This window comes from Coloeus monedula (assembly GCF_965178545.1).
Source record: "Coloeus monedula genome assembly, chromosome: 2".
NCBI classification, from domain to species: Eukaryota; Metazoa; Chordata; class Aves; order Passeriformes; family Corvidae; genus Coloeus; species Coloeus monedula.
In genome coordinates, this window is record NC_138782.1 from 84,743,127 (window position 1) to 84,758,910 (window position 15,784).

At 36.4% G+C, this 15,784-nt stretch overlaps 1 protein-coding gene across 1 annotated transcript in view; it reads left to right on the forward strand.

Annotated features, from left to right (window-relative positions):
* Positions 1–226: 226 nt before the first annotated feature.
* CEP162 (centrosomal protein 162) overlaps positions 227–15,784 on the forward strand; it is a 42,109-nt gene continuing 26,551 nt past the window's right edge. The window contains exons 1-4 of the mRNA XM_082302335.1: positions 227–301; positions 4,956–5,094; positions 14,591–14,743; positions 15,010–15,196. Of these exons, the coding sequence (XP_082158461.1) occupies positions 242–301; positions 4,956–5,094; positions 14,591–14,743; positions 15,010–15,196 (539 nt within the window). The 5' untranslated portion in view covers positions 227–241. The remainder of the gene's footprint in view (positions 302–4,955; positions 5,095–14,590; positions 14,744–15,009; positions 15,197–15,784) is intronic.

A 15,784-nucleotide genomic window follows, 5' to 3' on the forward strand; every position in this document is an offset into this window, starting at 1 on the left:
AGGAATTTGTGTGATCTAGATATGTTTGCATTGATTGTTGCATTCAGTAAAAAATTTCAGTAAGGGATGGGAGAATGGTGTTTGTCATCTCTCAAGATTTGGAATGGGGTTTTTTTTGCTTATAGCTCTATTCAAGCAAATCATTAGGTTACATCAATTTCAGAATGCATTTAATTAACTTTATTTTAAATTTTAGTCCTTTGGACTCAGTTGTTTGGAAAGTAAAATCCATTTGCAAATTATGGCTCATCGATTTTCAAAGGAAGAATTAGATCAGCAGTTTGAAGAGTTTCTGAAAGAGGTATGTTTGAGACCAAGGTCACATCCCTATTTTCTCTTAAAAAATGGGGAAAATTTAATATGGAAGAATATGAAATGTAAGATTCAGCTGTGCTTTTATCACATAATTAATGTAGCTGTCTTATGTATGGGTCTTTGCAAGGTCTTAGTTGCTAAGCTTAATTCATACTATTTTGCTGTATTGAAATCAAGAGAACAGTTTTGTAAATAAATAAATATTTTGTCATTGCTAGGTTGTATCTTCAGAAAGAGCCTTTGGTTCTTGATTTTTGTTTCAATTTTATTGTTGCTGCTACTTAGTACCAGAAGCTTCAAATTGATGTATAATTGAAAATTAGGAAAAAAAACTCTGTCTGTATATAAACACAAGCTACATTTTTAAAATTTCTTATTTTCTGTGCAATGCTTACTTTCACTGAATTATGTTTTAAAATTCTTGTATAAAATGAAGCATGCTGTAGTGATTAGAAAATTTGAATTAGATTCCTTTAGTTCCTTGTGGTGCTTCATGATTTTGAGTACTGGCAAAATCATGCAAGTCAGTGGGTTCTGACTTAAGCTAAGAATTATCAGACACAATCTAAATGCCCCAACTAGGTATGTTTTTTTCACTGAAAATAGACCTGTAATTTCAGAACTTGCCCTCTGGTCTATCAGACACACAGTGTGGTGACCCTAAAACATAAATACTGCCTACATAAGGACTTCACTGCATTTTAATTCTGTATATGAGCATAGCTAGTGATGGCAGATAATATTTCTAGAGTCTCTGTTATGCATAGTGTATGCTTGAAATTTTTTTGATGTAGAGACTGTTACAATTTAATGGCTTGTGAAAAGTAATTTAATTTGATGATGTAATAAGCACTTTGAATTCACTGAAATTATTAATGTTAGTAAAATTAGAAAAATAGTCTTTGCATTTCCTTCAAAAGTTCTTAACTTACTGTTGTTAGAAAGGGAGTTGCTCTGGGGAAGAGAGAGGAGTTTTATTCTTTTATTTGTTATGCACAGCTGTCAAAACTCTGCATGTGATTCCTTCTAGTATTTTAGTCCTCATTTGGCATACTCTTCTTCCTTCTCAGCTATTGCCCACATTGAGAGTGCTCGTTAAAAAAAAATTGAAATACCTGTATTGAATTATTCGAAGTGGCATTTGGAGTGTCCCAGAGAATGTAACTAACAATTCATGTCTTAATTGTTTTTATCATTTCAATCCAAAACTGTTTTCAAACTGCTAATCCAGTTATTAAAAATATGCAGTGTTTTTTGCCAGCTGGATACAGACCCAAATAACAATGACATTATCTACTCTCTGTTACTTTTACATGTGTCTTCTGCTATGTCCTTCTCCTTGCTTTTGTTTTTTATAGAAAGTGTGTGGCCTTTTAATATTAGAAAGATGAGAAACTGGTGTGCTCCATTGCTTGCAATCTCTCTGTAAGTGATGGTTGAGAGTGTAACAGCAGGTGGGGAATAGTAAAAACAGTTTCACAGTAGTTTGGGGGAGACTTAATATTGTTTAAGCAAGTCTTTCAAAGAGAAAATGGAGCAGGATTTTTCCCTTTTAAATAACTTAATGAATCTGTGTTTGGGGTGAGGGTGTGTATGTATGTTTGTGATTAAAACACATGAAGTTAAAAGAGAGACTGTATATACAGCTGATGATGCAGGTCTAATATGAGGATTAAACTAATTCTTTTAGCATATACACTGAACTTCAAAAGCTATCAGTGGATTTTCTAGACTATTATCATTATACAGAGGGAAACACAGATGTGTAATAACAGTGACTGCATGTAGGATAAATCCTTTAATGATTCCCTCTGCCTGGTTATGCTTATTCCCAGCCTCTTGCCAAGACAGCCCGTTGTTATCTATAATTCTTCCCATAATCCTTCCTCCTCCACTGTCTGTGTTCCTGTGGTCCATCCACTCCTCACCATCAGTATCTTGTTGTGGTGTGCTTCACCTGTTGTCACTTGGATTTGCCTTAAGCATCGTCTGTCATACTGATTTAGCTTCAGGTTTTCAGAGTGTTTGCTGTGTTGGCTCTGAAGTTCTCTTGGGACATGCAGCGTGAGGAAGTCTTTCTAACACACAGTACTTCAGTTAATTGAATTAATTGCCTTTTATTGATGACCCAAAGTAATGTTGTGGAAAAGCCATTATCTGCTTCTAGTATTTTCAGTTGACTTTTGTTCTATTTGATATTCATGGATACTTGAGAAGGAGGACTTTCAAAAGGAAAGGCTGTATCATTTTTATTAGAATATCTGTAGAATAGTATCTGGAAGAAAAACACCAGACATTAAGCCATGTTTGAGAAACATTTTAAGTTTTTATTAAAAGATTGAATATATTAACATATTATTGTGCAATAAAAGCATGTTTTGGAGTAGACTTATTTAATTGAAAAATACTTGTTTCATTAATTAATTAGGACAACTGGTCATGAAAGTCTGAGTGTTTTAGATCAAATTCTGTATTACCTATCTTTTTTAAGTTACTTCACATGCAAAGGAGATGGTAAGCTGATGATGTGCCATATAGTTGTTCTAGTTCTTAAAACAGTCTCTTTTGGCTTTTATTTATGTTGAGATTAAACAACTGACACTTTTTGTTTGTGTGTGTCTGTGTTCCTGGAAGGCTGACAGGCTGTCTTATAGAGGAGGGGAAGGAAGAAATTGGTGCCACTTACTGGTGCTGAGAAGTCATTACGGGTCCAAAAAGCTGATTGATAGATTGATTGATTTACCTTTTTTTCAAAGGAAGGAAATAAAATCTGGAAGTTTTGCTGTTGAGACAACTGACATGTTGGGAAAAACGCACCAGAATTTTTGTGTCAGCATTTCTTTCCCAGCTGCTGCAGCCTTACTGTCTGCGGTTGACAAGATGGCTGGACATAGAAAGTTTCCAGAACTTGAGCAGAACCTGTGGGAGTTGCAGGTTCTTTGGTTACAATGCACTAAGGAGTATGAGTGTCATTGAAGTTCTGTTTGCAGAGCAGAGGATACTGTTAGTTGTAAAAGAAACAGCAAGTGATAACAGAGCTTGCATCAAGCACCTGTCAGTGCTTCCAGCTAGGAGGAGGCAGTCTGATGTTTGGGGACAATGGCACTAGTACTTGTGTTGTGACTATTGTGAGGAAGTTGTTATTTATGGGATACTTTTTAGGAATCTAAACCTGTTTTGTTCTATGGTTAAACCTAAAGAATCACTTAAAGAGCCAACTTAAGGAAATTGCAATACATCTTGTTGTCTAGCAGTTTCATAATTTATTAAAATTGTGTTTTATTAAAGTGCAAGGCTCTTTTATTAAAGTGCAAGTGCAAAGCACCTCTTTCTTTCTGAGATGTATGACAGGCATTTAGTTTTCTCAAGTGAAACTGTAAACTCTAAAGATGTTCTTGATCAGAGATATTATTAGGAATACTTTATTACAATTATTTTTGCTTAAATTACAGTTTTATGTGATTGGCATTTGATTTTTAAATGTTCTTGTTAAGCCTAGAGGAGCTGAAGCATTAGTCATATAGTAAAGGTAGGCTTTTATGGCAGTGTTTTTAATGAAATAGGAGGCAGTGGATTGCAGGGGCTTGTTTTAATAAAACATACCCTTGTGTTTTACATGTTAAGTATCCACAATCCTGTTTCCTGTAATATTCGGTTTATACTATCACCTTTTCTTATTTATGACTATTACAAAAGTGAAGTTTTTGAAATTTTCCCATGTGATGCATTTCATATGGGAATTCTTTCTTTTGTACCATTTGCTAACTCTGTGCACTGTGTTCTTTAAGACACTTTAGGACAGTTGGCTTTAACAGATGTAGCTAAAAATTTAGATAAAAAATACTGGTTTCCCCTTAACCCCAGTTTGCTTCACAAAGAATACGTAGCACATAAGGTTGCAGTGCACTATTTTAATGAATATTTTCTTGTTCAGTGTGTGGATAGCTAATTGTGGCTCTGAGCCTGCTGTAGGCCACAAAGAGCTTTATTAAAGGAAAAGAGCAGAGGTTCGTTGTCTTTTCCTTCCTGTTACTTTTCAGTAACTTGAATTCATATGGTGTCCATACTCATAGACTTTTTTTCCATTTATTTAAGCCATCAGTCAAAATCAGCATGGATGACTAACACATATGGAGGTTTAATACACAGTTGGGTAGGAATGGCTCTGGCATTTCTATTATATTCAATGAATGCAAAATGTACAATTAGTTCTGAACTTTGATTTGCTGACAGCTACAGTGTTGCTAATACACATTTATTTTTCGAATATTAATAATAATGTTCACATACAAAGCAAGGACAAGGCAAAATTGTTTCTGCTCTACTTTATTATCTTCAGGAAGGTAGTCAGAGTTTTATGTGTTGTAACAAATGGAACAAGAGCTGATTACGCTGTTTATTGGAACATACATTCTCTGAAGCAGTCAACTTTTCATATATCCAAATGGGATTATTAAAATATGCACTATTATGCCACATGAATATAGTTATTGTTTCTTAATCAATTTTGTCATGCATATACAAAAAGACAAACAGTGGGGAATAATGAGAGGCGTCTGGACTCAGAAGTCCAGAACTGAGTAGCTGAAACAATGTAAAAATGTAAAAGCTCTGTTTAATCTTGTATGCAACTGATTCAGTCTCTTTCAGATGATTCACTTGGAAATTCAAAGAAAAAGTCCAGCATTCTTGAGAGATTGGGACAGCCCAGGAAAAAAGAGAAGAAGAAAAAGGATTCAGTGCCGTGGTGGTTATCTGAGGAAGATTCGGATGATGGTGGTAAATTTAGAGTTTTACAATGTTTTGGCCACAGGGGGTCAGACTAGTTCTTTCTCATAATGTCTGTTAGGCCTGGTTTCAGATCAAGCTGATGCCACTCAAGTGTTTTAGAATGTTACAGTGCAGGTTTGTAAAGCATAGAAGTCAAATAGAATTGTATATTTTTAAATGGTTCATGTTCAAGCTGTATGTAAGCTTTCTGCTGTTTTTTTCTGTAGCTTTTGATTTAATAAAACTTGTAAAGAATAAACACGTTATAAATAGTAAAATAATTAGAAAATATAACTTAGGAATTCTGCGGAAATATTGGTATGTGTGTTTTGTAGTTAGCCTGTTCTTTATACTGACTTTTCGTAGCTTTCTGTTTTCGAAACTGTAGTGGAAAAAGACCGATTTATATAAACTTATGCTAACTGCAACATTTGTAATAGGTTGGAAAAGCACAGAAAACCCTTTCAACACCAGCTGAATCCAAGGTGTATGTCTTCAGTATTCTGATCATTTTCCTTGCCAAGAACCATGGCTTAAGGCTAAATGGGCTGTGATGACATGATTGCTGGTTCAATATTGACATGGTCACATAGTTCTGGAAGAAAATATATTATTGTTTGCAAGCTTTCCACCTCTATTTTTTTAATTTCTACATTGTCTTCTTGTTGGGTAGTAAAGCCTATGAGTAGGGAGTTTCCACAGAGTGATTGCCTCTCCTTCTTGTAGTAACTGGTGGTTTCTTAATTGTCATGATTTGTATTAATTGCAAGTGGACCTTAACAGAAACTTACAAAAATCAGTTTTTCATCTGACAGAGTTAAAATACTGCTGGTAGTCTCAGATTTTAAGACTAACTGTATCCTGTCAGTGTTGTCTTAGTGGGGAGTCAAATCCTAGTCAGCAGTTGTGTCATTTTAGGCTTAACCCTAATAGGTGGTAGGTGGACTTCTTACCTGCCTCTGGCCTTTTAAGATGTTGCTGCAAAACTCAGATGGATATGAGAAAGTTCTTATCAGGTGGTTCTGAGATATGATGATTTCCTTAGAGCTTTTCAAATAATGCAAGGACAGAGTGTTCTTGCTGGGAAATGGGAGAATTAAGAGGTTAGCATGACCTTGTTTTTCTAAATACTATCAAAGAAAATTTTCTGGTGACTTTAGAAGTTCAGCATGTTTTCATGGTTTTTCTGAGATGCTTGAGGCAACCCAACTTTGATACTTCTCATGGTACAAAACACACTGGAATAGGTTCTTAAAGGGCAGGGTGATTACAAGTTTTAGAGGACAATGCTTGTATGGGTTAAGTAAAATTCAAAACAGAATCACAAGAAGTAATGTGATTGTATCAAGATGTTCCATCCAAATGATTTCCACCACTGTTATTTTTAAAATTAAGAATGTCTTACCTGCTATGCAGGTTAACTAGAGGTAAAGCTATTAGAACTGAAACAAACTTGATCTACAATTTACTGATGTGTGAAATATCTGATAAACTTTTTCAGGTTTCTCTTAAAAAAAACCTTCTTATTTAATAGAAAAACATTCAGAAGGTGAGCCTACCCAGTTTTGCCAGTATGGAATCAATTTACATGCAAAAGAAGTTAGCCTGTTCATACTGTTGATGAGAGGCTGGATTTTTTTTTTTTTTTTTTTTTTTGGAGGGAGTTGAAGGTAATCTGTGTGCAATGCATTTTGGCTCCAAGATCTAACATCTTGGCAGTTGGACATAAAAAACCTGAGAATATAGTAGTGTACGCCAACTGTGCCAGATCTGTGCACAGAATTCTTCCCTGAGCACCATTTTTGCCAGGCAGATTAGTTGTATTTAATTTACTTCTCTGTCACCACTCTGTCTAGAATACCACGCTCATGGAGCATATGCAGAAAGCCATCTCCTACCTAGTACTTTAATATTGCCTTTAATTCCTGCTAGAGGGCTTTCCATTTTCTGTCTTGGCAAGAAGGGGGTAAGTCTGTGGCATGAAGTGGTTGTGTCATCCCATGAGGACAGAGCTGTATTTGTCACACTGGACACTCGCAAATGGTAGCAGTTGCAGAATGTGTACCATGATGAATGCCTTTCTGCAAGATAGGGTCTAGTTTTAGGACAATTAACCTAGAGTCATAAAAGAGCCATTTGCAGAGGCCAACTTGGCCTCCTTTGGGATAAACTGAGTCTTCCTCTGCAGTTTTATGTGGCTATAATTTTAGTTTGTGTAGATGTACTTGTGTTGTAAAACGACAGGTCAGGTGACTGTAAGGAATTCAGTGTGGGTAGACTTCCAGAACTGCTCGTATTTTCTTCTGTGTATCTATTTGTCTTGCATGCTTCCAAGTACTTTGTCAAATACCATTTTGCCATGTCTAATGTTCTCAGCATGTGTATGTTGTGTAGTGTGTTGCTCAGACCTCTTAAAAGTGGATGATGGCACAGCAGCATTGCAATGTAAGTTACTGCACTGGATGTCTGAGAAGATGATGATTTAGACTTGCAGTTCTTTGTAAGGTTATATGTAGATGTCCCCTAAATAGCAAAATTATTTCCTATGGGAGAAAATAATAATATTGCTGTGATGCTAAAAAACATGAAAATAAGCTGAATTTAATTTCTGGATAGTATAATGTCAGCATGCTTCAAAATTTTGTGGAGATCCTTGTGTGTCCTTCTGGGCTTGAACCTTCACGTTGGTTGCAGATAGGACATAACCAATATACTCTCAGCTAATAGCAATAGTATTTTTTAAGTTGTTTTATCATCATGAATCATATAAATGCATAAATCTTACTTTCACTCACAGTGTGGCACTGCATTCATTACAAATACATGCTCCATATGTATAAGTTCATGTCTTTGGGTGTGACTGCATAGAGATAATGTTATCTGAAGAAAACCTGGATAATTAGCTTGTGTAATACACCAAGCTGATATGTTGCTTTCCGTTTGAGGTTTTGATTTTGAGTTGCTTTGTTACCTATATCATGCTTTCTTGAAAGAGAAGAAGATTAATATGGGCTCTACACCTTTTTATTGTCTTGTTCTTTTTTTTTTCCCAAGGCTTGTTACAGAAGTGCCAGGAAATAAGTAGAGAGTTAAACTAATAGCCTGTTTATACTTGGTTTTGTAGATTAATGGTAACAGTGTAGACTACTTCTGTTTGTTTGGCTGAGAAGTATAAAGTACATTTTAAAGTAACTCCACTAGTTATTCTAGGCATGTTTAAACTATTTGTTCTTCAGCTTTAAACTGAAATGTGCAAATTATGATTCAAGACACTGTCTTCCATATTGGACAGGTTAGAGACCTGAGTAATGTCCTTTCTACTTGCTTTTGTCGTTTAAATGATAAAAAGAAATTGGATACTAAGAATTCCTGTCCTGTCTTGCTTGCATGTCTGTTCCTGCTGTTTGTCTTTTCAAGATTTTCAAATAAAATTTGTTAAAGTGAGAAAAGAGAAGAAACTGACAGAAAGCCATGCAGAAGCAGTGGAAATTACTGAACAAAAGAGTCCCAGTTCAGATTCCCAGTCTGGTATTTGATTAAATATGTTTTGATGTATTTATTCAGTATCAGTCTTGTGTTACTAGTGTGTTTGCTGTAGAAAATCCTTAGCAAATTGTCCATTTGACCAAGCTGCCACATACTTCTTTTGTCATTTTCAGAAGAAACTAATAACTGTGTAAACTTTTGCTGAATTGTCTTAGCATCATATATAACTACATATAATGATGTAGTAGGACAGATAGTATTGAATGTCAGCCTGGGGAAAGGGGGGAATAACTTCAAAAATCTGAACAAAAAGCTCTCACCTGTTGTAAGTACCTGTTTAGTAAATAGAAAGTCTCTTGCACTTCCTGCATCTCATACTCAAGAAATATTAATATTCATTGTTCTATTTCTTTAATTTCAAAGCAGTCAGATAAGCATTTTATTTATTTTCTGTTGATGTGGTTCTTTTCTCTTTATTGATCACTGTGCTGCTTTATGCATACTGCCCCTGGAATGGAAGCAGCAGTTGGTACAAATGAAAAACTTAAATTTTTTAATCTGCAGTATTATTTTAGTCAGTGTAACTTTAGATTCAGCCTTTTATGTGAAGTCACTTTTTATACTATAAAGAAAAAGAAAAGAAATTCCAGGAAATAAGTAGGAATCATAAGCATTGATCCATTAAATACTTCTGTGTGAAAGACAGTAGCAATTAATTTGTACTAAACGTGGCATTGGTGTTAAATTCAAGCAGATTGGTAATATTTTGGAGAACCATGACAATGAAATACTTGGCACTTGGGTCTTTGGATCATGTTGGTGATCTAGTATGTAGCCTATAGAACATCTCCCTGTGTTAGCTTTCTAGAGTGTATATGGAGCTCTGTTTTTGTAAGCCTCATTTGCATATATGGCTGTAAAGCATCTTGGTCTGGGAGAGAAACACTAAAAATTAATTTATTTCTCAAATTAGGATTAGTGTTTGAAATATGAGCACTAGCAGGACCTTGGTAGTTATTTCAGATTACTGTTTTAAAATGTATCAGGTGTTTGCATTATTTACAATGGACGGTATACTGTCAACACTTCTGGTTTCCCAGTTAATGTGGGAGAATATAGATCTAGAGAAGTAGTGCCTTGCTAGTGAACTTAACACATCAGTTAAGAGAATAAAGGACCTATGCATTGTATCAGAATAGATTTAGTACCATTTCTCTCCTTGCTGCACCAGCTTCTTGTAGTTATCTTGGATGTTTCAGTTGTGTTAACTTCTGGTCACATATCCCTATACTCCTGTTCTAAATAGCAGAAGTATTTTGCTTGATGTCCTAGACTACTCTCTCTTGTGTCAAGGTAAACTGAAAAGACCCATAACTAAGAGTTTTGTCTGAATTACTCAATTTTGAAGCCTCTTCAATGTGACAGTTTAAACATGGAAAAACCTAACACAGGCCATCTGGCTAGCCTAAGGTGTATAAAGGCTGTGGTGTGGCTGTCATTTAGGAGTCCAGAGGAGGCCACCAAGATGGTGGAGCACCTCTTGTATAAGGAAAGGCTGCGAGAATTGGGTTTGTTAAGCCTAGAAAAGAGAAGACTTCAGGGTGACCTAACTGTGGCCTTGCAGTACATGAAGGGAGCCTGCAAGAAAGATGGAGAGAGACTTTTTACAAGAGCATGTAGTGACAGGATAAGGGGGAATGGTATCAAACTAAAAAGAGAGTAGGTTTAGATTAGGTATTAGGTGGAAGTTCTTTGCTGTGAGGGTGGTGAGGCACTGAACAGGTTGCTCAGAGATCTTGTGGATGCCCCGTCCCTAGAAGTGTTCGAGGCCGGGTTGGATGGGGCTCTGAGCAGCCTGGTGTAGTGAAAGGTGTCCCTGCCCATGGCAGGGGCATTGGAACTGGATGATCTTTAAGATCCCTTCCAACCCAAACTGTTCTATGATTCTTTGATCATGACAGCACAGTTTTCAGCATAGGTGCTATTATCTAAAACTTAATTTTGCTAATGTGAATGAAAGGCATTTGTTGTATTTGCTGCTGAGCAAGTCCTCACAAGGGTTTGAGCAAACAAATGCTGTTCTTATACCTGACAGTGGTAAAGACAGTAGTAATTTATACTTATGTACCTACGTTTTTCCACTTTCTTTGAACCAGTCTGGATGCTTTCTTTCAAACCTCATAGTAAATGTTTTACTGTTGAGATAGTTTTACTAGTTTTCTTTGTTTTCAGGTCATTTATTGAGGTCTTAGAACAGTGTATTTGAATGCAAAGTATACATGGATCGAGAAGGAATTTATCCTTTTTAAAAATAAAAAAAAAAGATGGAGAAGAGTAGTTATATTTTCAGAAGTTATAAGTATTAACTTTAGTTTTTATTTATAGGTAGAAAATTAGAGGTAATTCAATGTACAAGAAACTGAACTGTATTACTTTTTCAGAAGTGTCACTTTGAAGTCTCACATCTCATTCTTCTCTTTATTCCCTGTCCATTATGTATTAAAATTTATAAATGTTTATGTACACTTAGGGGTAGTTCCCTCTAAATCTTACAGTGCATCTCACAGCAAGGCTTTGTCTAAATCCAAAATGTTGGAAAAATTTCATAAGGACAAGAAAGACTCCTACTTAAACAAAGAAGAAGGAACCCTCGCTTCTGACAGTCCAGACAATTCTGAGGGTAACAAATTTACTGTATTTTATATGATAGTAAAAAGGTAAAATGACTCAGTTTTGACAGTCTTGGTCAGATTAGAAAAAGGAAGTTACTTTTTGAAATAGATGTTTTGTCATTATCAGTTTGAGTCCTTTGTATTTATGTTTTTAAATGTTTATCTACAAGTGTGGTAGTTAGAAATATTCTTCAAAGTGAAACTCAGATTCTTATTTTAATTAATTTCAAGTGGCTGGGCTTTAAAAAGGAGTACTGTATATTATTAGCCTTACAAAATGTTGCATGTAAACCTACACATAACGACATCTTTGGCATTCAAGATAACTATTTAAGAAGCTTTTACAAGAAGTAACCAATACCCACCCTCCAAAAACAAATGACTCGTGCTAGCCTCACAGAAATCAGTGGGACTGTTCAAACAGCCAAAAACATGATGAAAAGACTGTTAAATCCATATGAGTTGATATTTTTTCCAAGTTTGATAGGTTTCTCAGAGTTCAGATTGTGTAGGGCAAGAGAAAACAAGTATTCTTGCTGTTCGATTTGGCCAAATTTGGAAATATATCCTCTGAGAGAAGGTACAACCACCCCTCCCCCCACCAGGTTCAGGAAAAAATAAATTTTCCTCGAAGGAAAGTGAAGAAGATAAAACAATTTATTTAACAAACACCCGGGAAAGGAAAATAATGTTAAATGGTAAAATCTTTCACTGTGGAGGAAAAAACCTGGGAAAGCGTTAGAGTTCTCCCTTTGGTCTCCTCGGAGCTGGGGCTTGGGCCAGGGCCAGGCCCTCTGTGCCTGGTGGAAAGTCCTCCCGATGTGCTCTGAGGCTGAAAGCAGTCCAGTAGGAAAGGGAGAAAATCCGGAATTCCAGAGAAGGAAAGAAAGCAAAGTCCAACTCTCAGCCTCTCTCCGGAGAACGAGAAACTGAAAAAAAAACTGGCCAAAAACTGACTGGAAAACAGCAAGCCGGGTGCTTCCTCGCTCCCCTGCTGCAGCTGGGGGGGAAAAAACCTGCTATCTTTATATGACCTTGAACGAGCTTCAAACTGCTTTGAGAAAGTTTTGCTCAGTTTTTTTTCCTCTTCCCCCTCTCAGGCTCAGTTTAGAGGCATAGAAGGGCACAAAAATTAATTTCTGGGCATAGGCAACGATATGGGATACACATCATAGCGTCACCCCAAGACACTTGCCTTCACTAGCTGTGGCGAGTGTGTCTGGGGGTTGTGAGTGGCTAAATTGCAAAGTTTAATGACTGCAGAAACAGTATTTGATTTTCACATTATTATGGAAGGTGCTTTTTTAAAAAAACTCTGATTTCACTCAAACCCTGAATGGCAAAATACTGTTAGACAGCTTACATAAATCTTGTGAAGCCTTCAAGATCAATGTACATCTGCTGAGAAATTTCACCGGATATGAGATTATTTAAATGAAAAAAAACCACAGGAAAATGTTTTTCTTTAAAATGTTGTTCTATTAAGCACTCTAATTGGTTTTTTTATTGATGTATAATCCCTTCTCCTTTCTTGCAACTCTCTACATAGGAGGTCAATTGCAGTTAGCATTTGATTCTGCTAATACATTTTCATTCAAAAATAGGGTGTTGGAGGTCTGGTGAGATTATTAAAGCTCTGCAAAAAGCTTGTGACCCAGCTGCAAGCAGACTCCTATTTGCTGTCTTGATAACTAGAATAGAGTGCCATCTGAGTAAATTACTTTAAATTACTGCATTTGGCTATCTGAGAAATGGGCTATTTGTAGTTTTTTACTTCTGTTCAGCACTTTGAGCTTTCCATTTTCTACTTTTCAATGTAGCAATATGTATTTATTGAGGCATTAACTTTCTGTACATGCGGAGCTTGACCTTTAGACAACGTCTCTGACATTTATTTGTTGTGTGCAAGGCAAGTCAGTCAGAGCTCTGTATTGAGGACAGAGCTGAGATTAGATACAGGAATGTGTATTTCCAAGATGTGGAATCTTATGCACTTAGCATCCCAACAAAACATGCAAGGGGACTTTGTCATTAAAATCAAGAAAATAAACCTATTCTACTTTTTGATAGGGAGGCTCTTACAATCAGAATGAATGTGCTGAGGGCTGCCCAGTAGGGAGGGAAAAGGTGTTGAGACTCCTATTTTCCCACCCTCCCTCACCATAAGTACATTTTCAGTACCAAAGGGAAAGGATTCTCCATTGTCATGATGTAGGCAGGTATGGCATTTTTTAAATGGGACTTCCATGGGCCTGTGTAGAGAACAGAGGAAGAGCCCAGAGCCAAAGCACTTGGTCAGCACATGGAAGACTGATTTAGTGTTATTGATGTATGGATCTCCTCCAGTCTCCTGCAGCAGGAAATGAGCTGTTGTCAGTGTCTTCACTCCTCCTGGTGTGTTCAGTACAAGGACACAGCTACAGTCCAAACATCATGTGGCCAGGCAGGACAAAAAATTCTGAGTGCTACCAGCTGACAATTCATGTTGGAAACGACAGTTTCTGTTCCCTTCTGTGAGAACTGTTAAATAATTTCATACATCATTTGATAAAATGCGTAAGCAGCTTTTCTACTATCCCTTCTCCAGCAAGAACTTACACAGAATCTAAGTATAAACGTGTGTGTTTTGCAGACAGACAGAAGGGAGTTTTTGAACTAGGAATGTCCTGCAATATCTGCCTTTTAGTCTTCCATAAGGAAGTAGATAAGGCAGCGTTCTGCCTGAGAGCCAGCATAAAGTTTTTAAGGTGATGTTGAACCCTCACAACAGTGAAATTACAATAAGGAGAGCAACTGCAAGTTGTAATTGCATAAATATATAGAATGGGAGAACTGAGTGTTTATCAGTGACTTTTAAGAAACTTTGATTACTATTTTTTTCCTTAAACCCTTTAAGCAACAAATGAAGTGTAGCTGCTAAGCCAATGGCTCAGCAAGTTTAAAAAATCTGTGGTGATCTGAGGTAGTAGATCAAACAAAACAAACTGACTTTTATGTCAATTTCGGTGTAGGGTCTGTGTGTGTGTGATCATCTTTCCTGAGTAATATGACAGTACCTCAATTTTTGCAGTTTTTACATTTGACTCATGCTGAACTTCAGGTATGTGTGCAAATACGAAGGATAGGAAGATAATGTTTATAGTAGCTTAATTAATTAAACAAGATTTATACATAAGATTTATACATAGAATCAGTGGAAATTAGGTGAATGCGACTCGTGAGACTGCTTATCTTTGCAATTGCAATGTGAGATTAAAATTGGTGGTTCTGGAAGGAGACAAGAAGACTGATATGTCATACAAATAGCTTTTAGATGGTAGTCAAGAATATCACAACTTTTTCCCTAGGAATGCTTGCAGCCAGTGGAAGCTTTGTCAAGATACAGAATACTTCACAGCCTGTGGGAGAAACTCATGAAAATATGGATGTTGGAAGGATGCAGCTTCAGAAAAGTAATGGAGATGCTGTCTCTTTGAGTAGAGACAGCCTGGAAACAAATGGTGAGAACTGAGAGCCCAACCATTTCATGAAGTTAGCTAGATCTAAATAAATTACTATTGAAAGCAGTTTACCTTAATTAATTTCAAGATGGGATTCTTCACTTCTGTCAGCTGCACCTTGTGGACTGAAGGCTCCTAGTACTAGTTTGTGATGATTTGATACCATTAATATTTTATGAGCATGTCTGTAGTGGTTGTTAACTGTTGTGGCTATTCTGTGTGGACATACAGCACAGGCACAGTTTATTCTCTTTTTTGAAATTTAGATTCAGTTTTAGCTTCTGGGCCTAATCAAAGTATTGTGGGAGTTGGATTGGATACCTTGGAAGAACAAGAAGAAAAAGAGATCTTCTTTGCCAAGCTTGAACGAGAAGCTTCCTCTACTATTGATTATTCAAGATTAAATAAAGAGCTGGATTCCAATGATTCTGTCATACTTGCACCATTTGTACGGTAATTTAGAGGGAAGAAAAGTTGTGGGCTGGATCAATGGACACACATGGCTTGGGTATGGCCACTGAGATTTTGTTGGATGATATCCTGTATATTATTCGGTCAGTTTTTTGTTTGTTTATTGTGGTTTGGCTTTTTTTCTTCAAGACAAGGACAGAAATGAGCTTAATAAATTAAAGTGGGAGCATGACTTACTGATGAGTGGATGTAGCTCCACAGTCTTGTGCATAACTCAGTAGGAACAAGTCAATTTAACATTCTTAATTGTAAGGTGTAACTAAATGAAGAGGTAACAACTGATAATAACAAGGAAATAGATCAGGAAAGATTCTGTGTCCCTTTAGATGTGGTATTACCAATGAATCTAGACAGAAGATACTTAATCTTAATAGACATGGGCAACCCATTTATAATCAGTTTTGTGAAAATAAGTTCAAACATCTGTGAGAGAAATGGATGAAGGGGAAGTTCAGGCTGCTGTTGCTGAAAATGCTGAGTTCAAAGGCAACTTCTGATATGAAAACAGTTGGAGGGGCAGAATTCTGGAGAGCTTTAGATAAGGACAGAACTTTTAATTTTATGGAAAAA